General features: G+C 40.9%; 1 protein-coding gene across 6 annotated transcripts in view; it reads right to left on the bottom strand.

Moving 5' to 3' along the window:
* cacna2d2a (calcium channel, voltage-dependent, alpha 2/delta subunit 2a) overlaps positions 1-26,475 on the bottom strand; it is a 171,667-nt gene that overhangs the window by 25,247 nt on the left and 119,945 nt on the right. For all 6 annotated transcript variants that reach the window (XR_003984362.1, XM_030420234.1, XM_030420233.1 and 3 more), the window contains 7 exons: positions 19,339-19,470; positions 19,057-19,114; positions 6,724-6,774; positions 6,345-6,444; positions 4,718-4,879; positions 2,686-2,796; positions 1,859-1,937 (listed from right to left, as the gene is read on the bottom strand). Coding sequence is in view for 5 of the 6 variants with exons in the window: in XM_030420234.1 (XP_030276094.1) it covers positions 1,859-1,937; positions 2,686-2,796; positions 4,718-4,879; positions 6,345-6,444; positions 6,724-6,774; positions 19,057-19,114; positions 19,339-19,470 (693 nt within the window). In the remaining variant the exon portion in view is untranslated. The remainder of the gene's footprint in view (positions 1-1,858; positions 1,938-2,685; positions 2,797-4,717; positions 4,880-6,344; positions 6,445-6,723; positions 6,775-19,056; positions 19,115-19,338; positions 19,471-26,475) is intronic.

Here is a 26,475-nt window from a genome sequence, read left to right as displayed (position 1 = left end):
AGAGAGGTTACTTTCTTCTTAAGATGGCATTGAGGCTCAAGTGAGACAACAGCTGGCATCGCCAAGTGGCCTAGTTGCATGTGTGTCTGTGCCTTTGTGTGTGTGTCGGTGCTGTTTGTCTAATGTGTGTATGTCACGGGTGAAGGGTTAGGGCCTGTGGAAGTGTCAGGGAGCTGGCTCTGCTGGAGTGAGATACCAAAGAGTAATAAGTACTGAAGATGTGAGAGGACAGCTCCATTGAGGCTGCTGTGTCAACACTATTGTCTTATGCTGGCATAGACTTTAGTAGCATGGTAATCACTACAGTTGCGAACAGCAAAGAGCGTGTTGGCACAGAGGCGTAATCCTGGACTTTCCCCAGCCTGACAGGGAGATGGCACGGTAATCATCTTGCTACCAGACTCCTCCTGCTAATTAATAACAACTTCTGGGGGAGATACTTCTGAAGCATTCGGCTCCACTGGCAATAAGCTAATCAGCAGCAGCAGTTAGCCGAGGCTTCACACAGACTGCTAAAGGCCTCATAAAGGAGCAGCCTCAGATAAACTGCAACCCCAAGAAACAATAACAAATCAAGCCACGAAAAGAGTGAGGAAGACGGGCGAGTTATGGATAAAAAAATTAAACACTGAGCACAGCCTGAGCTAGGCTGGGATTAAATGAGCTGAGTCAGGATGAGAATCATGCAGAGAAAGTAGCTGACAGGAAGAGCAGCTGAATCACAAGGTGTGGAAGACTGTTTGTCAGAGGCAGGGCTGCTTGTTTGTTGGGCTATTTTGAGGATTGCATTGTTTTAAATATTGATTTGAACATGCAAAAAGACAGACACCTGGGTGAATCTTACTGATGATGTGTTTGTAATGGTGCAGGCAGAATTTAGTACTTTATTTTGTCGCATGAACGTGTACATAGTAGTTAAAGAGTAACTAAGCAGTGTTTTGCTACACCTTTCTGGTTAAAACATCAGGTAAGATCAAACTCTATCTGAGGTCTCCAATTGGTTGTTGACTTGCCTCATATCTGGCATTCTCGGTGAAGCTGGGAGGGTTCGCAGTAGCCACTTATCAATCAGAAGGTAGTCATGCCTTAAAGCATATTGTCAATTTTACTTGAAGTGGGACCATAATTTCAAAAATTCTATAATGTGGATCATGTTCTTTTTAAGAAGACCTGAAACTAGTGATTGAAAACTTAAAGTCATTAGCATCATAAGTCACAAGTGTATTTCACCTGTGACCACAGCCAGCATCACTGATAGGTGTGGTCACATAGCATGTGTGCTTTGTTGCACAAACAACATCAAACATTGAAGTACCACAGCCGGGTGCTTAAACCACCGGAGAACAATGGAAACTGTTACATTTTTAGGAGGTGTTAAGTCACTCGTCAAGGTAACTCAGGTAAGGTAAGGATCAGCACTCCAATGACCCCGAGGAGATTCCAGAGAATGTATGAATTTGTATTTCTGAATTTGTTTTGGTCTTGTTCTCTCTTTCTCTCTCTGTAACTATGAAGATGTGCTCTCAGGGACCAAAATTTGGGACAGATTGATTTGGTGAACTGGTACCCGGTAGTACCAATGACATTTGGTCTGTAACCTTAAAAGTACTGAGTCCGATACCCAACCTAAATACTCCATTAATGCCTGTTTTAATTGTGTTTCCTTTAACACTATATTGCACAACTGTCCAATGGAGTTTGATAGAAAAATGTGTCCATTAGTAAATGCGCCATCAGGAGAAATCAGGACAAATGAACAACCTGCTTGTCCTTCTAAGCCTCAGCCAGAACCCATATTTATCTTTTATAATGTACATAGAGAGATATTGCTAAGATAGAAGGACCTTAATCCACTTACCTTTATTGGCACAAGCTATCCACTGCAGAGGGGTGACATCATAATTATGTTGGCCAACAGAGAAGGTGAACACACGAACCTGCAGAGAGAGTGCCAAAGAATGCATCATATGAACAACAAAATTCCTGCAGAGAGAGCAAAACAATGCAGCGAAAACAACCTTCTGGATGGAAATAAGGTTACGGTCATGTGACTTTATGATAAAACATGAATCAGATTAGCCTCCCAGTCAACCCACAAAACCATCTCCAACACAAGACTGCAGTGAGAGAGTTGTCAAACTGCAGATTACTCCTTCATGACAGCAGCTGTCGTGAGGGAACCGGATAGTAGTGGGTATCAGAATAAATATTGGTGGGGCTGTGAGATGGGGGGCAGTGAGAGCCAGACCGGAACAAAGACACAAAGCATGTATCTACTGGCTGTAATTTTATAGGCTCTGATGATAAAGTGGCTAATTAGTCAGCAGGTCAGAGCCGTTAACACCAGCAGCAAGAACAACAAAAGAGACAGACGAAGACAGACACAGACAGAGAGAGGGAGTTGTAGAAAGGCCAAAGAGATGAATCACAAGAGGAAATAATCCAGAGTCAAAACAGCCAAAATGAGCAGCACAGAAGGCCTAGAGTTACATGCACAGGCTCTGCATGTCTGACAGTCTAACTAACACAACTGCCTGCTCGATAACGAGACAACGTCGGCAGAGTACGGAGGGAGATGTCGAATGAAGGGAAGGGCTTGCTAAGACAGTGTCTGGACATGCATGATCTCTCAGGCTGACGGAGCGAGTGGATGAACAGATAAAAGCCTTGTGGGGACAGACTCACTGTTTTGTTGGGCCAGTTGTACTTCTCAAAGATGTCCTGTGCACGATCCTCGCCGCCATCTGTAAACATCATTATCATCTTATTGCAGTTGGCCCTCGGGGCACTGCTCTCCTGTGGCACATGAAGAGGCGGGGAGAAGAGCAAAGGAAGAGAGTGAGAGAGGCAGGGAGACATGTCAGGTAATATGCAAGAATAACAGGGGAAAGGTGAACATGCTAGGGCATCATTTAAAACAGTGTGGTTGATATGATTACAGCTCCCAGAAGAATTTCAAATGGCTCCAGGTTTTAAAGATTGGGTATATGCAATGTAAGAGATTTATCACAAACATCTCACCTCAGCAGATGAACAGCAAATATTAATAGGACTACTTTTCCTTAGTAAAATCAAGCACTTTTCAGGCATTTTCAAGGTAAGGCTAAAACTAGCAAATTACTATTGTTATCAATTAATCTGCTGAATATTTTCATGATTAATAGATTAATTGTTTAGTCTTTATAATTGTGAAAAACACTCATCACAATTTCCCAAAGTTATGTCTTAGTATTTCTTCTTTTGTCAAACTAATATTGCAGGACCGAAATAAATTGTGTCTATCATGAATGATGAAGATAAGTAACATATTTACCTATATTTCTTCTTTCTTATGAGGTCAGGCTTATTTTGACATTTTCCTCAATTTCTCAGGGAATAATGGTGAAGAGAGGTCTATTTATGTGTCTGGTGACTATCAGTGAGTACAAGTTCTGATCACTGCTTTTCCTGTTTTCTACATTTGACACTGTGCTGTGAAATTTTGTTTGCCCTGTCATGTACCAAACCTTTTCTTTCTTTTGTGTGTAAATGGGTGTCTGTTAGATATGAATGAAACCTGGAAAATGTCCTGTATATGTTGGACACCTTCATTGAAATTCTGGACATTTTTGTCACTCTAATATAAATTAGCATCCTAAGTGGTCCAGTACTGTAGACTTAATAATAATTAAGGAATAATTTGTATCCCTCCATACTGAAGTAAAATTCTTATTCATTGTCAGGATTTAATTTTCAGATACTAATCTTTTTTCAATTTGCCCTAAGTTTATTGCAATTTATCCACCTAAATGTATGTTTTTTCATCTTTCATTTACAAATTTCCTAGTTGGTAGGCTTAGGCTTCCTTATATTATCCTAATTTAAGGATTTGAAGAATACAGCATTACTCTAGCATTAAATTTGATTGTGTCAGAAGCATTTTCATGAGCATTACAGCACTATAAGCTCACAGCCAGGCACCAGTCTTTAGCATTCAGCATTGATACAACCCCCCCCCTGCCTGCACGGCAGCTGCCATTGATATGCAGGCCAGCGGCATGTCAATCTGACAAGATTCTAATAAAGATAAATAATATTGCTACAATTACATATTTTTATTGTGCTACTGCCACCAATCATGGGTGCGAGTCCGCTGCAGACAGCGATTAAAGGGGCCTTTTTATTTCTCATTCTGCTGGCGAGGGAAAGGGGAGGGGGGGCAGCTGGCAGTTGGCTCAATGCCTCCAAGCCCACCAGAGGAATATAAAGTGTCTGTGGCTGATCTCCTCTGGGCTGCGCTCATCAATCATCCCATCAGAGCCCATTAGGGTGGCAGCCTCTTAAAATACACAGCAGCATACGGAGCTGAGGCAGCACCTGTGCCGAGAACACGTGGCTGCCTGCTGCTGACAGACGTCACCGCTGTGCTGGCTGCTGCAAACGTTAGCGTGACTCCGCCGCAGCAGCAGTTATTATCTAACCTACCTTCGACAATGACAGAACTCTGGAAACGTCTTACACAAACCTGGGCCACTTGCTGTCAGCACTGTTTTATCACTGTTAATTTAGTTGTATTAATTGGATTAGACAGTAGCCCTGACAGGATGTATAATAGCATGCTGGAGTGATGGTTACAAAGCTCCAGCATGTTGGTGAAGACTTTCTGGAGGCACACGTCAGCTGCAGACAAACATCAACCCTTGCATTGCCCTTCCCTGAAAAAACTGCTGGCACCTACATTGAGAAGCTGTTCAAAGGCAAACTTGAAGCCAGACTTGTAATCTGTGGTTCCTTTGGCTTGCATATGCATGACAGCCTCCTTGAAGATCTTCTTGTTCCGAACATTGGCTTGGACCAAAGTAGTGAAGCACGGAACAACGGCATCGGCCTTCTCGTTGAACTAGAAGAGCAGACACAAAGACACACATGGGCATCCTCTGCATGTACTTGCTTTTCTGGGCACTGCCAAATTTACAAATCTAAATTTGTGTCTGCTGTAAGACTGTGTCTTTCTTTGTGTTTCTCTCGATCACATATGTGTATTTCATGGCGGCAGGATGCAGTCGTGGGTGTGTGCAGATGCAAGCTGCCCTCTGACTCTCTGGCTGGCAGTAAACATAGGTAATTACAACTTTCCACACAAAGAACAGGTGCACCTGAAACGCCAGTGCAAACCACTGAACAGAAACCCAGCCAAGGTAATATCATCTGTCTCATCTCATCCACCAAATTAGCCTAAAACGGTGTGTGTGTGTGTGTGTGTGTGTGTGTGCTTGTGTGTGCTGTGTATGGGTGTGCACACGTGGTATATTTTTTTCCTTGTGTGCAGCGTCTATGCGTGATTACAACATTAGCAGTGATGTCTATAATAGCAGGTTTCAAATGCTATTTCTTCTTGAAGGTCAACCTCAAAATCTACTGACATTTTCAGGACAGACTGATGTAAAACACTACGTGCGCGAGAAGCTGACATTTCTCACGCTGTTGTGTCATATTTAAATTGTCAGACAGAGGAAATCAAATGCGCAAAAGTATTCAGAGCCACATATTCAATATCCACCGCTGTGTCACTATTTCAATATCACATCTCTTGCATCTCAAAATGTTAGGAAATAAAGCAGCTGTGAAATGAGATTAGGAAAAACCACGAGCTGGGTTACATCTACTATCTATAATAAATAATAAATAAAGTCCCATGAAATAAAGTCTGTATTATTAAAACTAATTATATTGCCATTACAGAGCGAGCGAGGCCCCTGTTTGTCATAAAGAAGTGCGCTGAAGCATGCAGACCCCAGAGACGGTGTTTGATGATTATTTTCAGATAATTTTTGGTTATTAATGTCTTTTGTGTTTGCAAATAATTCACAACCGAGCTTCTGGAGACCCTCTCTTTCTTTATAGGGGTTAAAAAATCAGATGCGTTCCCACCCAGATTACCATGCTCATTTCTTGCTCTTAGAGCCGGGATTTAGAGGCATACAGTGGCTAAGAGCAATGGATTATGAAGGATTACCGAAGGAAGACTCCAAACAGAGCCACCACACCGAGCATGTGTATGTGTTTGTGTGATCTGTCCGGCAGTATTTGATAATGTTAATATTTCCCTCCGCATTAGCCCTAATAGAAAGCAGAAGAGAGAGGGAGAAAGAGGTGGACAGTGGTGGCGTTGCAGGAGAGGAAAATACGGTATAATGAGAGAAGTGCGGCGTTTCTGCCGCAAGCAAACAACTGGGAGCAGCATAAGTACAGTCCCTGCTTGATTACAACCTGTTTGACGCAACAAATATTTTTTGTCACTGATGCTTTCAGGAGCAATTTGTATCATTAACCGCAATATCATAGATGTACAAGCTTCTGCTCACCCTGGCCACATTCACGTAGTCGTCATCTGATAGAGTATCCAGCATCTCAATTACGGAGGTTTTCATCAGCTTCAGAGTGAGTCCGCTGACACTCCCACTCCTGCAGGAAAGAGGCAATGAGGCTCAGTTATGAGAAGACACGCCCTGATCCCACTCATGTCCATTTTTCGGACAGATTTTGTCTTCGTATCTAAGCACGCATTCAAAAATACATCCGGAGACACAAGAGTACTTTCACTGATGCATTGATCGCCTTTCTTCTAACTTTAGGCTTTCCTCAGACCAACAGGTGGCACTAGTGTCCTTTGAAGGGAGACTTCCACTCCATCCAGGAGGAAATGTTGAGAGAGGAGGCAGTGAGAGAGACTTAGATACTCACACATCCACGATGATGACCATGTCCTTTGGAGACGATGCACCTTGGATATACCTGTACAAAAGACACAAAAAATGGGCTTTAATTTGTTCGCCATAATCTTTGAGAATTGTAATAAAGAAAGAAACCAAAGTCACAATGAGCTGAGCCGTGATAATGTGCAGCGACCACGGCTGAGTCCACTTAAGCTACAGAATACTGAAAAGGCTTATGTGCTTAGAAGAGTTAATAAGTTGTGTTATATACTGCAGTGTTGCTACGGCTACTGTCGGCTGACTTCAACAGAGATACTCCTCTTTACAGAATAACAATGCCTCCTCTAAATAATTACTGCATAAGCCAAAGTAATTGCTAGTTTATGGACTAAGTGTATAATAACACATTCACCACAATGGCCTTCACTGAGCTGTACAACCTCCTTAGTACACAAGCCGCCATCACTGTAAAAAGGCATCCCCTCTGCGAGCTTAGCACCAAGTCTGAAGGGTGCAAAAAATTAACATCTTCTATATCAACTCAGAGAGAGGTTTATCCAGTTGGTAATCAGAACCAATGAGACGAGATGGTGTGTTTGTTAAAACAGGCTTTTTTGATGTTCAGATGGTTCAATTTTGAACTCGTTTTTTTTTTCTTCTCAAAAATGTGACATTATTTGTAGTGATGGAATGTAACTAAGTAGTTTCACTAAAGTACTGCGCTTCAGCCCAATTTTGAGGCACTATAATCATATTCTGCTACTTTATAATTCCACTTTACCACATTTTTTAGGCAAATATTTCACATTAATTTGACATATTTGGTTTCTTTTCTGATTGCATTCTGCATCAGAGCTGAAGTAGTAAATTAAAAATGTAATTAATCTATTTTATCGGCTATCTGACGAAAAACAAAAACACCGATCCGAAAAACAGGTAAAATGTCAGATCTGATAACTGCCATATCAGATACTTTAAGACTTTTAGAGTAATAAAGTTTGAATTCACTTTTACCAAAGTAAAATTTAAACACAATATCTTAATTTGGGGTACTTTTTACCAATTGAGTCAGTTAAAGGACAGACCTACAGACCTTAATTTTGATATAAGTTTGATATTTTTTTATTTTCAAGTGAACTGTCAGTAGGTTGACATATTCCATTTTTAATAACAGATCTTCCCAAATGGAATGTGATTTGTTGAAGTAAGGTAATCTAACTTCACTGAGTAAAGTAGTCAACAGATTATTATTATTATAATTAATAATATAATTATTTTAAGACCAAAAGAAAACAAAAGATTTTAGGCCTTGAAATAAGCATGAATGACATTATTAAAATGGAGTTTTCCGCAGTCACGCTCTGGTTACTCATTCGGTCTCATACGCTGTATATTTAGTCACTTAAAATTTAAATAAACTTGTCGAGGCGCAACCTGAGTAGTGTTAACCTGTGCTGTGGAGAGCCTGTGCTGAGCTAAGTACTGTCAGTAAAATAAAATAGCTGATGTTCCGTTGCTTTGATGACTCATCAGTTGGGCGTTAGACGCATTATTTACTCCGGCGGTCCCTTTGTCGGGGAAAGACACTCGCTGCTCAGGACCGTTATGCTTCTGCTGCGAAGCGACTCCTAAAATAGGGCCGTGCTGGGTGTGTGTCAGCCACGACACAGCGCAGGCCCACAAGGCAGAAATGGCCCTGAACTAGCAAGGCCAGACAACCTGTGTTCCTGCAGAGATGGACACGTAACATCTGTCTACGGTTGATAGAGGATGGCATACAGAGGGAAATCAAAAACTCAGTCATTCTGTTCCAGTGGCAATTAAATTCACATTTACCCCTGGTACAAAGAGAGCTGAGATTGATGGAGAATATAGGCATTTCTATGGCACTGGGAAGGGTGGAGGGGGGGGTTTCAAACATGAGTACTAGTTTGACATTCTGAGTAGCGAGCAGGCAAGCAGTTAGCAAACGTCTTAGGCAGAGGCAGAGTAATCATCAGGGGTCTCTTTCTGCTGATTATCAGCCGTTCCGCTGAGTGTGGAGAGAAGCCAGCTGCCTGTGGGCCAGAGAGGCTCTTTTCTTATGCTCGGCCAAGCTGATATGGAGGTAGAGCAACAGAGCCCCGGTAGGCTTCGCCACTGCTCCCACAAGTCTCACCGCTCCCACTCACTGGCAGGCGCCACTCCAACCTGCAGAATGAACCCTGACCCGCGTTGAAGTGACGCTCCCAAGCATGATGCCTGGGCTGCTCAAATCTGTTCTTTAGACGCAACCGGGGCAACACTCTCCTGAAAAGCTGCCTGAAACCCCCAGATGGAACAGAGACTCGGCACCAGCACCGCCTCACAAGAGGTTGATTAAGTGAGCATGCCCAGAGTGAACACGGCAAAATGCATGTGTGTGTGAGAGAGAGTAAGAGAGAGAGTGAGAGGGGAGGGAGAATCCAATTATTTTCAATAATAAAGAATGCCACATCAAAGGTAGAACTTCCGCAGCTCTCCACAACTGTGTGGCGTATGAAATCAGGTCTGGAACCATGAGGCATATTGGCATGCATGACTTTTATCAATTTAATTACTGAAATCTTAATTTGAGGGAGTGAGAGGGGAGAGGAAGAGAGAGCTGAGACTCCACACGGCGTTGGCTTCTTTCTTGTCGAGCGGATGGGGTTGGTGAAAGTGAACATCGATGCAGGACTGAAACCTGGTCAAAATGTGGCCCACGTCTCCACCACCTCGGGCTCATGGATGGAGACACCCCTGTTTGGAGTGTGAAGGAGGGTCATTTGGCGACGGCTGCCGCCTGCAGACCAACTGCAGCTTTTCATTAACTTTTGCGGTCAGTCCATTTCTCACTGAGGAGAATAGTCCTTTAATGGGACTTGAAGTTATTTTGAAGGGGCTAAATGTTAATTATAAGGCAATGCTGACTTCTATTACTAGTAGTCATTATAGGTCATCCTCCACACCCAATGTATAATCCCACAATGGAGAGCTAGCAACGCTAGCTTTGGCCCTAAAATCTGCTGAGAAAATATCACTTTCAAGCAGATCATTTCTCTCCCAAGTGTGAAAGAGGCAGCATTGATCAGCAGTAATGGGGTTTAGGAGGAATGTGTGAGCAGTGATGAAGTAGAAGAGTAACACATGAGCCAGGATAACGTCACTCAACACTGAAGCTATAGTGCTGCCATGGCTGATTTTCCCCACAGATTGTCCTGGTATATCAGCAGCCCTCTCTTTCTCTCCCTTTCCATTGCCCTAAGTACAATTGAATTTTCTCTGTGCCTCTGAGCAGAGAACATCAGGATCAGAGCGAGCGGCACGGAGTCAAGGATTTTCAGTCTCAAGGCTGATATAGGGTTCTACGGTTCTGACGGATAAAAAATCATGAATTGAGGCAGATATCAGTGTATAATTCTCCACATTTTGACTCATGGATCCAGATGTGTTGTTTCTGCATGGATTCCAGTCAGTAATTACCTCTCCGCTTCTGCCCACTGATGCCATTCTTTCCCTGTCATTACCCAGTCTCCTGCGTGCCAAGGCCAGGTGACAAGCAGATGGGCCTGGCTGGTGCTGAACTGAGCCCTGTCGCCCATTCTGTCCCAACCGTGATACGACCAACAGCCTTTAGACACAACATGTCAGCCTGTGGCTTCTCTGTACATTTAGTCAAAGTTATGGTTGGTATCTGAATACTGGTTCCAAACCATCATAACCAGTGAGAGTACTTCTCAGACAGTATTATAGCTCATTACAGAACATAAACTAGTGTGAATGTGCTGTGGTATCATTGAACGTGTTAAGACCAGTCCTGCTAACTTAATCTTCATGCTACATAAGCTATAATACATACAGTTAAACCTGACACAAAGAAGCGACTGGGTTTCTATGAAGTGCCTGTGACATGTTACAATGTTGGAATAACATATTTTTATTTTTGATTGACATTATGCAGTTTGCTTTGCATAAAATATACATTTAGATTTACTATTCAAAGAATGACATTATTCCTTGTGTAGCTGATCAAGTCTTAACTGCTATAAAGCATTGATGCATTGCTTGTCAAAGTCGATCATCAGGTAGAAAAGACTTACTTATTACAATTTCTGGTTCCAGCTTCAAGATTTACTATTTATTACTTTTCTGCTTTTCATATATAGTTTTGGACTGTTTGACACAATCAATATGTAGACATCACCTTGAGCTCTGAGAGATTGTGATGAGCAATTTTAAACATTTTTGGGTATCGTATATAGAGCCCAACTGATATAGTTGTCAGTTATTCGCCAATATTACCTAAAAATATGGGCGTATGTGTGTCAAATATGTGCCAATATTAAAACTTTATTTTCAGAACATAATGCAGAAAAAGATGCTTGGAGAAATGTATTATCCTTTATTCCCAGTGAAGTTTATTGTTTCGGTGCACATAAGTTCTTTTGGACAATAAAGGTTATGTTCAACCATAAAATATTTCAGCTTCTGTCAGATATTGTTGTTACAAGTGTCTTGATATCGCACTTATTTTTATATTCCCTAATACTGGCATCAGCAACAAGAATCGAGTATTAGTCAGGTTATGCTCTCAAAAAGTATCTACGAGCAGTTAACTTGATAAGGGGAAAAGAAAATGATGTATAGTGGTGGAAAGAGTACTGAAAATCGATACTCAAGTGCAATTAATACTCCTCAATTACAAGTAAAACTACTGGTATTAAAATCATGTTGTTTCTCCAAATCTTCGGTCGAAAGTACTTCCGACTCCTGTTCTGTTCGGCTCAGTGATCATGGTCACCTCTACAAAGCTGAGACTGCTGCAGAGTTTTGTTTTGTTTGTCCCTACGTCAGGGTTTTACATTGGCCTGTTTGTGATCAAACAGCCTTTTTTGGCTACAAAGATGCAGATGAGAGGTTAAGATATTCATTTAAATTGTACTCAGTACTCAATTATGATTACATGGTGTAATGCATACTTAAATACAAGTACAATAACAGTCTTGAAAAAATTCTCATAAAAGTAGTTCCCCGGGGAATGACTTAATTACAGTAATTTGGGTAACTGTAATTTGTTACTTCCACCCAATTATTTCACACACTGTGACAGAAAACCTTTTAGCTCCTAGATAATCGTTACACATAACATGTAATCTGGCCACAGAAGCTGTACTGACTATAGTATATGCCCATGAAAAAAAATAGTCATGTGGGTCATGATATAAAAATGTCCACACCATTACAATATGTACAATCAAGATAAAGCACAATTCGTGTGTGCAGCAGGCATGTGCTCTTTACACCGAGGTGGAACCAGGTATCGCTCTAAATGAGAGGAGATTAAAGCAGCAACATTTGCAGCCGCCCCCCCCCCCCCACCCTTACAACCTGCCACCACCACCACCACCACCACCCATAAATCTAAAAGAAATGCATTATACAAGCAATGAACACAATGACATATTCTGCGTTGTGGTGATTGTATTTTGCTGCTTTTGCAGCGGTCTGGTAAAGGAGTCTCATTGGAATTCATGAAATAGTTTTATCATGGCGCAGCGCTGTAAAATCAATACATTAACTGTGCCGGGGGGCCAACTCTCTCAGGAGATTGTGTTTATGCACCCTGACCCATTCCACAAAGTGTTGTGTGTTACATTTAAATTGGAGGAATTATCTACGAAACACATTTCAGAAACATGCAATAGATACATGTAGCATGACGCATAGACACATTCAGCAAGTGTGTTCACTTTTCCCGTGGACCATGTTTATGGCTGCATTGTACTGTCCAGTGCATCTAAATAATGAGCAGGATGTATATACAGTATGATCTATACTGTGCATGTGTGTAATGTGCAAATTCTCTTCACAGTCAAGGCTCTGATATGCATGCATCATGTATAGTAGGTGTAAGCAGAGTAACCTCAGAATAATGGGAGAACTGTATGTAAGACAGAAAGACTGCTAGGATGTGTGTGTGTGTGTGTGTGTGTGTGTGTGTGTGTGTGTGTGTGTGTGTGTGTGTGTGTGTGTGCACGCTCCCATGTGTGCATGGATTTGTGTTGTGCTGATGGGCTTATTATTTTATGGACTGCTGCTCTCTTAGTGCTCCTGTGGATGTGGCAGGCGAATAAAGATTGAATTAAGATAAAAATATAGGAGGATGGCGCCCAGAGAGCCTGGAGGAGAAAGAGATGTTGTCTGTGGTTTATTTATTCCACTTTCTGTTGATTATTGGAAGTGTTGGTACCGAGCGTCGCATTTCCATATTTTCGGTTATGCCTAAGAAGAACACACATAAAATTTTATGCTCAATTTTTCATCCACTTTCGTTTCTTAAAAAAAAAAAAAAAAAAAAAAAAAAAAAAAAAAGTACAGAATATTGAATTAATCATGCATGTTGGAATACATCAGCATCAATTATGAGCAGACTGGGATTAGTCTGTTACTGTTGCTCTGAAAGATGGAATAAAAAGTCCCCCGCTGTGTCTCTCACATCTCGGCTCGAACTGAAATGTCAAATATTTTACTGGGTCTCAAACTGTCACCTTCAGTCTCAACAGTAACACACTAGTCTTCTTTGGACTTCTGCTCCTTGCTGAAGTGGGGAGAGCAGAACGAAAGGATGAGGATGCACAGCTCTAGATATAGGGAATGGTATTTTGGGGAGCCTCAGTTTAGAGGATTGACCAGCAGTCATAATATTTACAAAGAGGTTAGATTGACTTTTTGAAGAAATCAATATGTGATATAGACTACATGCTGTTGTGAGCCTGGGAGGTAATGGGATCTTTGCAACGCTTGGCTAACAGGACTCCATGCCTGTCTCTGGTTATTTCTCTCTTCGCCCTTTCACTTTTCCCTCTCCCTCACATCACCCTCTGCCTCGCTTCCCTTGATAACACGAACAGACATTATAATGGACAAATGTTAATAATTAATGTCAGAGCAATTGGAGACAATTAAGTGTGTTGACTGGACCATTAATTTTCCTGGGGCTGTGGGTGGGGGAGCAGACGGGGGAGAGAGCCCATCTGTAGAGGCAGGCGGTCCTCCTCGGAGGTGCACCTGGTCAGTCACGCTGCCATTAATCCGTCCCAGGAAAGCTACAGGTCTGTTTGTGCTACAAACTGGCCGTGAGTGCTGGAGCCATCGTCAATTCTCATAGTAAATCGCATCTTTGACTGGGAGAGTCTTCCTGGAGACAGTGTCAGGGCAAACGCTACTGAAGCATGTTCCTTTGATTGTATCTGTGCATTGCTGTTGCTATAGTGCTATTTGTGAAGCTACAGCATCTATCAGGCATATCAGCCTGTGTGATCTGATCTATCTGGGAGTTTGTAACAGGTGGAGTGCTGACAGGTGTGTGAGAGGATGTGTGAGACTGTGTTTGTCTGTTCTAGTACATAATTTACTGTAAACGCCTGTAGAGTGTTTCACCTGTATGTTGCTTATCCTGGCCTCTTTACATTTAAATTGCACTTGAAATGTATATCTACCTATATTAATGTTCTCTGAGGGATGTGATTACAACCGACAGTGTGTACTTCTACTATCCAATTTCAAAGAGTTTGGACGTAACAATAATTCAATTAAAAAATGAGGCTACAGCCACAGGACTACCTGTAAAAACAGTAAAATAATCAGAGTTGCGAAGTTAGATTTCACTTTCTGAGTAAAGGCTAGTTAACCAAGCTTGCTAGCCACCAATTCATCACTGGAAAACAAACTTAACAGCATGATTGCAAACTTGCTGTGTAAGTGACATTTTGTAAAATGACTGGTTTACTTCTGCCACTGTTGCTTATTGCTACTGCCAAGCTTCAGTATTTGCCATTATTCTCTGTAACTTGTGGGCACAGTGATCGTTTTTCCATCGAACTCCATCTTTAAATCTGGGTGGTAAATGTCTAAAAAAAAGGTCTAATATTATAGTTAATAGGCTACTCAATAATGATGCATGAAGATATAAGGCATAACATCAGTATTGGTTAATAAAAGGCCTTAAGATGAAATCAGCCTGAGATGAACTTTCCTCCAGATGCAACAGGCTGATAATATTATGCTTTAAGTATGTATACAGGGCAAACCAGTTACTATGTAGTTTTCTTATTTTACACAGTGCATGTGTACTGTACACATTAAAAACATTGCATCAAGATAAGAGTAGGCATAATAATGTTGAGGAGCAAGCAACTACCTAGATTTCCTCTCCCCAAACTGTTTTATCCTCCTAAAAAGGTAAAAGGTAAACACTACAAATAACTGTGGTATGATTATAATTCCTCACACAAAAATTGAGGAGAATTTAACTGACTTATCATTATTATTACTTACTGACTTATTATTACTATTTGATCTTTATCACCACTTGGATGCATGACCTGTGTCCATGTTAGCGTTCGTACTACTTGTGTAAACGCTCATGCTGTTGTTGTTTGTGTTACCGTCCTCGTGATACATGCTTCCACCTATTGCTGTCACCAATGTGAACTGTTCTGGTAATGTGTGATTGGCCGATCTCTCTAGAGGATGTCAGCTGAGGAGACAGCATGTTAGACTGTAATCACACAAGTCTGACCTGACATATCATGACACTCCCTGCCACTCAGCGCGGCTGGGCACAGGTTGCTTAGCAACGGGCCACAGGAGTGTCGACATGAGGAAAAGCTCAGCAGAAGTGACAAACATGGAGGACCAGGGGGAGTGACAAGGTGTTCCTTTGTAACAGAAACACACCTCTTTCTCCGTCTAACCTTGTCACACATGCCGCTGCCGCTCAGCACCCCCTTCTCATCTTTCTCTTTCCTTGTTCCTTCCTGTCTCCGGGAAGAGTCCCCCAGTCAAAACATGTGTAGGAGAATTAATCTTGGATGTACTTCAGTTGTTACACTGACAGATCAGAGACCCGAACCTCGTTTCAACTTTTCCTGCGACACAGCAACTTGTGTACTCCAGCATTTTTCTTGTTTATAGCGTTGGCTAACTGTGACGAGAGATCACTGGGGAGACTTTGGGTGTTAACTTAATTAAACTGTCAGAGGATGCCTCGTTAGTCCGATAATTGCATACACTGAGGTAATTGGCAACCACTTTTTTCAGTTTTTTCGTTAACGGGAACAATCTGTGCTATAATGTAAACATAAGAGTTACTTCAATAAAAACCTGCTATCGCTACAAAACTAAATGTACTTGCAATTTACAAGACATAGTATTCTACCTACACTATAAATGAATGAGTATGGTCTAGAGCTGCTTCAATTAGAAAAAGGGTCATGAGATTTTATTGTGAATTGGCACAATACAAATAAAGACTGATAGACTGATTAGTCAATGGTTAAAAAATGACTATCTAGTGACTAAGTGATTACTCTGGCTACTTCAGTCAACAGGAGGTTCAACAATACAACCACTATTATAGTGTTGGAGCCTGCTGTTACACCATTGTGTTAAAGGCAAGCGATTCCTGAGAAAGACAGTTGATTGTTGAGTCTTCACAGGGCGTCAAATATCTTTCAAATTCACCAGGAATCAAACTAAAAAAATCTCCAAACAGTGCTACACAGCATTTCAATGTTGATTTACATTTCGAACATCAGTGTTATGAATGCAGCTCTGAAGCTTAGGGGGTTTTATGTTAATTCTATCGATGCTTTTATTCTATCAGTAGGTATTTATTATGTTTTGGTAACCAGCAGTAGTTTATTAGGATGGGAGTACTGTAATTTCCATCCCTTAATGGAAAAATGAATTGAACCTTGACTGGTTCTTTAGACGGCACTTCAAATAAGCAACTGAAGTTACATTTAAATTATTTATAATAACGATGAATGTATCTATTTTTTTTAAGATGTGGCTCAGCTTAAATGTAATCAGAATGTTTTATCTTCTTGCTTTTTGTTTGGTCCGAGCTCGTTGACTTCATCTGAAAAGCCTGGCCTGACCTCAAACAGCCACTCAGACTGAGCCGGACTGAGACAGAGATGGAAAACGGGGTCAGGTCTAATCAACATTGCTGTCATGATTATGTCCAGTTCACTCCAACCTGTAACCAGGCAACAGGCAGTGCTGCCACAAAGCCGATGTGACAGTGGCAGGTAGATTGAACCTGGAAGGGTGGACAGGAAGCTTGGGAGGGCGGGTGAGGGGGGCTGTTTGGCCCAGTGCAGCCTAGTTCTGTCCAGCCCATCACACTGTACACAGATCAACTGTTGCACAGAGAACCAAAGGCAAAGGTGGGTACTTTCATAAAAAAACATTAGCCCCTATCTTGTTTAGTCCTTGTAAGAAAAGACAATACATTATTACTTACTGAGATAAATACAGGTTAGGGTCAAAATGTTCCATTTAGAAATATAATTAATTCAGCTCTGGGCTGGAAGGAGCACAGGATGTCTACAGGAGCCAGAAACAAAACACTATACAGGATTCCTAATAAAAGACTGGATTTAATCCTTCCTTTTGCACAAGTTGTCACATACTGTACACAAAGCTCTCTAATGTGCAGCGCTGCAGTCAGTTTAGAACAAACTATAATGTTATGTCCTCTTTAAGACTTGTTCTTTACAAAGTAATTGTCAGAAGCATTTTTTTTTATTACTGAATACATTCTATACAAATACAATGATAATAATAATAATAACAATAATAATTATAATAGAAAACAATTGAAAAAGTTCATGTAATAATTCAAAATAGACATTTTCACTTAAACAATGAGATGAAAATGATAAAAATTATAAAGACATAAGGATAACAAATGATCTTAAGAAAAAAAGGCATATGCATTACACACAATTAAAAACAGTCAAATGTGTTCCCGGCGTGTGTTTGGACTTAGATCACTACAGTTTGTCACAATTTTATGACAGAATGACAGTGCTGCTGCTGACAGCACAGGTGTTGCAATGACAAGTTAAATTTCGGCAATTTTCTTCACTTTTACTCTGCTGATGCTGTTTGTAAAGGTTAGAGGCTGCCTGCTCTGAGCTACGCAATCCTCTGAACATTCAACGCTCAGCTGGACTCACCTGACGTCCAAAACTCACACCTCCCAACAACTCATGTGGATTGGGATGATGCAGCAAATCAATATGTGTTTTGTATCAAATCCGTAATAAACTTGCAACAGGAAACTTGCATGCATTCAGACTTGCTAGTAGATGTTAGATAGTATTATATACACTATGATTCCTACACATGTAAGTTATTGTGTAACATCCTGGTTACAAGCAGCATCTACAAGGACTAAGCCTCTTACAATAATTTTCTAATCAAGCAGTTACAATTTTAGGAAAGGAAGCTGATGAGATCACAACATGTTCTTAAGAAATTAAAAATATGTAAGGTTTTGATAATTTTATTAAATTTGCTAATCTTTCGGGCTCTGTTAGATCTGAAGCACCCAACAGGAATTGTGCTTCAGACAGCTTTTTCAGTTTTGGTTTCAGTCATGAGGAATTCCATACCTGCAGAATTCAAACCGGATCCAGACTGGGACCATTTTAACTACATTCTCAAAACAGAAACGATTATTGAAGAGGGACCAGTCACGTAGCTCTGAATGATTTGGTGCTTTTATTGTTCTGTCTATATTTTCTTATTTGAGTTACTAAGTTCTTGATGTATGCATTTACTGTTGAGCGTGTTTTTGTATTGTCTCTTGTGTATTTGGTGCTGAGGTTTATGTATTTTAAAGGCCTGTATTATTTTCTTGAACTCATCATTATGGAGTAGTTACTGATTCCACAGTGTAATGTTATAGAAAAATGACACAATCCATAAGTACATTTTTGTTCCTATAAACCTTGCTTTCACTATGCTGTTTATTCTGCCATTGAGTCGACTGTCTCGCAAAAATGAAAAATTAATTATAGCACAAAGGAAGTGAGTCTGCCATTGCCCAATCAAAACAGGAAGAAGCATTATATTCCCTGGACACAATCCCCAGGTAACTAGGGAACAACTGGAATAACTGGAACAACCAGGTGTTTTACTCTTTTCATAGCACTGAAATTGGGATTTCTTCCTCATCTATTATTAATGTTGGCCTAAGCTTGTTTGTTTTTTTTGGATGATGATTCAAACTAGAGCATTTCTGAGCAACACTATTCAGATGTATAGTACAGCCAGGGTTAAGGACAATACCAGTGTAATTTTCTCTATCACCGTTAATGCCCTGGAAGAGTTCAAATGTGCAGATTCAGGAAAAAAATTATGACGATAATGGACGTTTTTTTAAGTGGTCTCCCTAAATTGGCCAGTAGGCTTTAGTAGTGGAAGAAAAGACATAAAATCACATTGTAATTATGAGAAGACAGAACACCTCATGAATAGAATTCCTAATAAAGAAGGACCTTACCAAGGTCTCCTGCGGACGTCGTACAGGTCAATCTTATTGGGCGCCCTCCATGGAGTGGCTGGGGAGAGCAAGAAAATAAATTATAGGTCGTACAGTGCACTGTAGGATATTTCAGATCAGATTAGATCAAAGTAATCATAATTTCATTCTGTCTATCGAGTTACCAGCTACAGCCATCTGATAAGAGATTGCCAATGTTCTGCAGCCTAGGGTCAATTTAGACTTTATCTTGCCATGAGTTATAAGGCAGACTGTTGACTCGGTGCCCTGCCTGTGGCCTACCTGGGTAGTATCGAGTCACTCCCGTGGCACTGCCAAACACCTGCCAGCGCAGAGAGCTGTCCTCCCGACGGTTATCGATGAACACCCTCTCCAGCGCCTGGGTCCAGTTTAACTCATTTAGGATGACTGGGGCTGTTGGAGCAAACACACACAGAAACACAGACAATTAAACTCACAATGGTGATTTGGCGAACACAGTTTAGGCTCAGTGTTTTCTGATTGACCGGTTTACACAGAAAGAAGGAAAAGGAGAAGGAGAAGATGAAGCTGTACATTCTTATGTCCCCCGTTTTTGTGATTCCAGCTGCAAGTGGACACAATGACACCTGAAAAAATAAGGTCCTCCTTCAATGAGCACAACTCGCAATGTGTCTCTGTTTATAAAAACATTTTTAAATAAGGAGAGGAAATGTAGACTGCTGATTATGTGCAATACTCCCTTATAGTAGTACAAAAATTTTACTACACGTGCCAACAAAATTTTTCATGATCTAATTTAAACCAAGTTTAACATTTTTGCATCTATATTCAAAAGTAACAAGGGTAATTTACCTAAAATCTCAAATAAAGAACCACAAATGAGGTGTAGCCAAAGTGCAAAGCACCAGGTTTTGTCTGTCGTAAGCCCAAAGGTCAACCCTCTTTGCTGAACAACCTTGTTGTCGGTGCCAGCAGCAGTGAGCTGAAAACATAAGAATGGATGTATGCAGGCAGCTCGACTGGAGTAAACCGTCTGAGCGGGGCATCGGTCTGATCTCAATAATATCTGAGGAGTGCAGCGGAGGATTCAGAGATGACCTTGGAGGAGGTCATGTGTCATTCCTGAATTGTTTTGCAGTGAAAAACAAATTATTTCAGCAAAAATATCCGCAACTGTGTGTTTTTTTTATGTCAGGGGATGTATGGGGGCTTGGCAGTGGAAGTCTGCTTGCGTGTTCCTGACACGCCAACGTGGGGTCACAGATACATCTCACAGGTCATTTGCTCTCTGTAAAATGGATTTATGGTTGTGGAGAGAAGAATTCATCGTCTAGTCAACGGGAAGTGGAATTACAATACAATCACATCAACATGAGCCTCCTCAGACAATTGTTACTTATATTTATACTGCCCTTACTCTTTCATATTTTGATCAAGATAAGGCCTTTTCTATCCTTACAACATGAAACAGTATGCATCCACACACGCACACCAAGAGGCAAACAAAGAATGCTTTCAGTCTGTGTTTAATAGCTCAGCTGAAGTCAGAGGACGGGGGAGAGCAGAGGTTTAATCGCCACCTGATTAAAGAGGAAACAAGACGAGGCAGCGAGCTGAACAGAACTTCACTTGCTGCTCTGATTTAATTACTCAGCCAACCAAAGCTAGACGAGCCTCTGAACCGACAAGTCCGTCTTTTCTCAACCACTCGCTTGAATTTCATGCAAACAAATGATCATTATCCACTTTTCCCATACTTTCCAATTACTGCTCAGCCTTTGATGAGCTGTCAGTTAAGAGGTAATAAACATCCTTCACTGTAATTACTTAAAAAACACAATATTGTTTTGATTTTTCCTTCTGAATCAGTTTCCACGTTGCCAGACTCTCTCTAAAATTGCAGCTCAAAACTAAAAAGTTTCATTCCTCTCTAGCACCCTGTAAAACAAATGCACACAAACGCAAGCACTCAGAACAGCAGCACTAAGCAGTGTCTGGAGGATAGGAATATATGAAAGCCAATTTGCTGCCATCACCGAGGGGAGCTCCTCAACATGTTTTTTAAAATTCATAGACGTAAATACAAAGGAAGAAACGAAGGAGGATAAAGCCAGCCCTACAGATGGGGATAAACTTAAAAACAACTCAGAGAGAGGGGAGGAGGAGGACGACTGACGGAGAGCAACAGAGAAATTAACATGAACGTCTGGCTGCTTTCACTGCCTGGAAAGGAACATTTCTTGCCTGTGAGAAAGATAGGGAAAAGAAACTTCACCTCAAACACCTATATTAAAAATGGCCAATTTAACAACGAGAGCGAGGTTCCTGAATTGATTATTTGAAGTGTAACAAATTATATCGCACCTTGATGAACAACTAGCTGAAAAACTATCCCCCCCAACAAACTTTCCATTCTGAGTTTGTTGGATGATTATGTCCTGAGGAATGTGTGTCTGTCGGTGACATTTCTGCGACAACCCCAACTGCCCTTTTACCAGAATTACAAAGTAAAAGAGTTTTAAGTTCTCTCGTAATGGTGTTTATGCTAGCCAAGAGTTCAGATGGTTTAAAGAACTAGAAAGACTAAACTAGAACAGAGAAAATTAGTGACAATTTCAGTGTCTCTGCCACTTTTACCATGAGTTTGCAAACTTGCCCGCAGTTGCGCCTGTGACTCACTTCAGTAGGACCAGTGGCTAAATTTCACTGATGTTTGTGAGTGGAGATAATCTGGGAAGCAAACCATGCATTTCAATTCCATCTAGGTCACGCAATACTCTGTGGTCAAAAAGCCATCTGATTAATGTGTAAAAAGTATTATCCTTTAAGCATGAGCTATCACAGCAGGTGGCTGCAGCAGTGGCGGCAGCAGCCTGTGTGCTGTGAAGTCGTGGGTGCTCTTATCTGGAGAGGCACTGGTTCTGTAATGATAGCTGTCCCAGACAGGCCAAGGGCAAAGAGACAGCCCGTGACTTCCGCTCAAAACTAGCCCCATCTCAGCTACCTTGACTAACATCAAGGTATTAACCAAACTCTGGCAATGCAGGGATAGCAATGTCAGGATTATCAGCAGCATACACACACAAGCTACAGTCTGTGTCCTGAATTTTTGTGTGTTCATGAGGAATGTAGCAATGGTGGTATTTTGTCTTGATTGACATGGTCAGTCTTTATACACTAAAATTAAGTGTGTATATGCATGTTTTTTTTCTCCTTTCCATTTGCCACGAGTAAAGTAAAGTTTGCCTTTCGTTTTCTACATTTTTTGTATCTGGTTTGTCATGCTCAATGTAACAAACGCACCGGAAAACAGGGAACCGAAAGAAGAAAGTGGCAGATCATATATACTATACTCAACCAGATTACATTCAGAAGATGTAAAAACTTGTTCTAAAAAAGTATGAACAAATCAGTCAATAACATTTTGAATTAGACATATTTCTTCCAAAGCTGCTGATGGAAAGATGGAAGGAGCGAGGCATCCGCTTCTTTCTCATCTCTGTTGAGAGTTGCACATGTGCAGTAACAACCGGGTACGTCTTGCTTTCCATTTTGGTGCCCATGTAAACAGGTTAGAGCATCTAAACAGCCCTGGACTAAATGCCAGGGAACAAAATCCAGATGTTAGTGGGTTTTTGTCCAGCTTGAAAGGTGTATTTGTCCTGCAGATGTGAGCCACCTCTACTGCGTGTATTTGTACTCTGCAAACACACTGCAAACACACACACACACACACGGATGCGAAAACACACATCTGCGGGTGATCTCTGCAGGAAAAACGGTCACATCAGAGATAAGAGAACACAGCAAACTAATTCTCTTTGATTTATTCAGCGAGGATATGCCGTGACTACTCAGGACAGTTGATAAAAAGACAAATTTCCCCTGGGGGGGGAAATATGCTCACACAGGCAGACAGGGCCTCCGAGCGCTGTGTTGGGCTCATCTTTCACGTGAAATGCGCCTCTCTCTGATATCTTTAAAAGGTAATTCATCAACGTGCCGCTCCCCTGACATTTAGAGCACCCTTGGCTTTGCCCCTTTATGGAGCAAGACTGCACACCAAGTAGGGAAACAATTATGAGTGGGATTTATGGAGCATCTCTGCACAAGATCATTTCTCAACCCCCCACCACCACCTCTATCCTATGACCCCACCCCCCAACCTCTCATACACACATTATTCAAACTGATGTACCCGAGATACAGAGCCATCCACAGCGATCTGCGCCTTATGCCCTGTATTAATCCGACATTATATAAATAGCTTAATGCGTTTACTGTACACACAGAGCAGAGAAAAAAAGGCACAGTGGCCTGTAATATATCACAGTGGAACACAAGTGGCCCCTCATAAGAAATCCATAATGGTAATAGCTAAAGCTATTAACTAAGTCCCCTAGAAGAGTCATAACCATTATCATAAAGCGTTAACATATTCTACTTTTAAACAGAGTGACTAAGTGCTGCTGCTGTCGTTCAGTTTTACCTCCTTTGACATATAGGTGACATTACTCAAACAGACAGGCAGGGTAACACTGGGAACAATGCAGCTTGTTTTGAACCTTAGTGAGTTTATAGCCACTCAGCATATTATCCATAATTTATCACTAAAAGGGAAAGTTATTTTCAATGCATTAAAGTAAAGAGAAGTTAACATTGTTTATATTTTGCTGAGAATTTACAGCTTTCCATGTGACTTTTGGCAGTAAAATCGAGAATGGAGGGAAAGATCAGAAATCCACTGATCATTTCCTATAAAGATATAATAAGGAAGAGGTACATAATGTAAAGTACCTTAATTACTTGACTTCAGGTACTGTAGGAATGAGTTGTTTAGACATTTAGAGGGAAACTTTTCGCTACTCTACTTTTTTAAAGTATCAGCATATAATGCCAGCTAGTTATAGCACCTTTGGTTTTGTTTTAATTTGAGTGTACTGTATATTTTGTTTGTTGGAAAAATAATTAGTTAGCACCGTGAACTGCTTATTGAATTTAGCTTGAATGTCAGCATGTCCCCTCAGCTGTGTGTTTTGCTCACTGGACCTTTGCACTGACATTATTCAGTATTTTAATAATTGTATTTTGCTCACTGTCTATGTGCTGTTGTTGATTTCAGATGTGAAGCTATTAAAATATTTTTGTATATTCTTTTATAGTTTTCATTATGTTTCTGAGTTAATGAAATAAAGAGGAAAATAAAGCATGACGCATCAGTTTAAATGTTGCCGTCTGGATTACCCAAGCCAAGGGCTGTTACGCTGACACCGTTAAACCAACAGACCAGTCTCTATGTGTCTGCATGTACCACCTCCTCCTGTCTCTGTCTGTGTTGTCAACCCAGTTCCTTATCTCTCCAGTTTCCCCTCTGTCTCTCCTTCTTTCAGGACCTGGCTGAGTGTTAAAGAGTCTGAACCTTAAACCTTTCATCCTGCCGAGTAAACGGCAGCAACAGGAACTGGCAGCAGCTCACACATCCACAAAGACACGCTAAAAACAAAGTCTGCGCCTTCAGAGAGAAAAAGAAAATGTGTCTTTTTGTAGCTTTGGTTGAGAAAAAACAACATCCAGAAGAAATTCTATGCAGCATTTACTAAATACAACTAAAATCTGTGCGTAGGGTTCGAGCAGTTTCACTCAGAGTTTAATTTGAGTGCATTTGTCATTGAGGACCTCAGTTTTGCTAAATGGTAATCTCAGACTGTGAAAGGGGGGGATACAAATGGACATTTCTCTGAGGAGGGATGATTATTCAATATAGAGAATAAGACAGAAGATTTCACCACACCTCCAGAGTGCTCCTCCAAATATTTTCCTTTTTTCTAATTAAAGAGGAGCAGTAAATAACAGACACATGAAATGTAATTTGTGAGCCTGGTGGTGAGTGAAGTGGAGTTTACTATGCTGACTTTTCTAATTAGTGTGCGGGTAAATGATAGTGCCCCTTCACTGGGCACACACTATCGGAGTGGATGGGTGAGGGGCAGACAGAGAGAGAGAGAGAGAAAGATGGAGTCTGTTAAGTCATGAACGACAGAAATACAGCCCGCAGTGTTTATACTGTCTTTCTTCTCTTTTGGTTTAACTTTAAATCCCATTTCCCTTATCCCCCCTCTCTAGATTGCCTTCTTCTTTTTTCATTTTTTCCAGCACTTTTTCTCCTCTTTTTTTTTCTCTTTCACGAATCACTTTTGCTTTTTTTTCTCCACACATTTAAATCTGGTTTGATGTTGAGAGGGGCTGAGTTGATCTCCAGTGTGGCGTGAGTCGGTTGACAGGGAAGCTTCCTCCACTGGAAGGAACCTGGGGTGTGTGAAACGAATACGGGCTGTATGTACTGCACTCGCACTAACACACACACACACACACTGATGACATTTTACATTTAGCTGATGCAAACCTCATGTTCACGGCTGATAATTTTAAGATGACAAATGCAGCATATAGCAAGTAGGAACATTCACTAATTGGAGCTGAAGCTTATAATTCGACTATGTGACAAAGCACGGCTCTCATTCGTCTCATTATCACGTCCCCGTCCTTTTGTGAACAGACCTGAGTCTGTCTTTCAAAAGTCGCCTTTGTCCCTCCGGTTGGTACCAGGCGAGCTGACTTCTCTCCAGATCCATTTTAAAAAGATGAGAGACTTCAGAGGTAGTTTCCCTCAAATGAAACCCTGCAGATGCAAATCTTTCTCTTCTTTTCAAATCGCACACGACACCGTGTTGACTCTCTATCTGCAATATCTGTTGCACTCAACTTTCCACTCACATTATACACACCCCATGCAATTTACTCTTTACAAAGGTGAACAGGATGATTTTTTTTTGCCACAAGCCTCCCAGAGGGAATCCAACCACAGACCACGGAGTGCAGAAGCAAAATGGAGGCTAACATTAAAAGGGCAGTGAGTAAAAGCTTGCTGCTGGTTTCAGTACCGATCTGTGGATTTTTTTTCTCTTGATAATTTAAGTCTCATAAATAATTGAACATTTCAGGGTTCTGCCTAGCTGACATATTGTTTATACTTTACATAACTGCTGACCACTGACCAAAGCTTAACATTTTAGCTTAATTTCCTTCATAGTTTGAAATAAGTTTTTCAAAGCAGCAAAAATGTTTTGGTATTTATCTTTTTCAGGTCAAATATATCGCATATCAAAGCACCTGCGGGAATGTATCAAACAGTCTCCTTGTTGCTGACTTCAAGAACACTTGAACTACTGAAATCTGAAAAGAAACCAAAAAAAAAAAAACAGCTTGAAATACTTAAATTCTAAGCTTCTACATTCATGCACCATGCTGTTGGAAAAATTAAATCCAGAAATGTCACAGATGTTGTGAAGCAAACTATGTGACTTTGTTTCTGTTTATTTCATGAAGCCAGATCTTAAAGCTGCTGCAGTTATTTTTTTAAATATAATAAATGAATCG

The sequence above is a fragment of the Sparus aurata genome, chromosome 6, assembly GCF_900880675.1.
Source record: "Sparus aurata chromosome 6, fSpaAur1.1, whole genome shotgun sequence".
In the NCBI taxonomy this organism is placed as follows: domain Eukaryota; kingdom Metazoa; phylum Chordata; class Actinopteri; order Spariformes; family Sparidae; genus Sparus; species Sparus aurata.
This window is presented reverse-complemented; position numbering and strand designations above follow the sequence as displayed.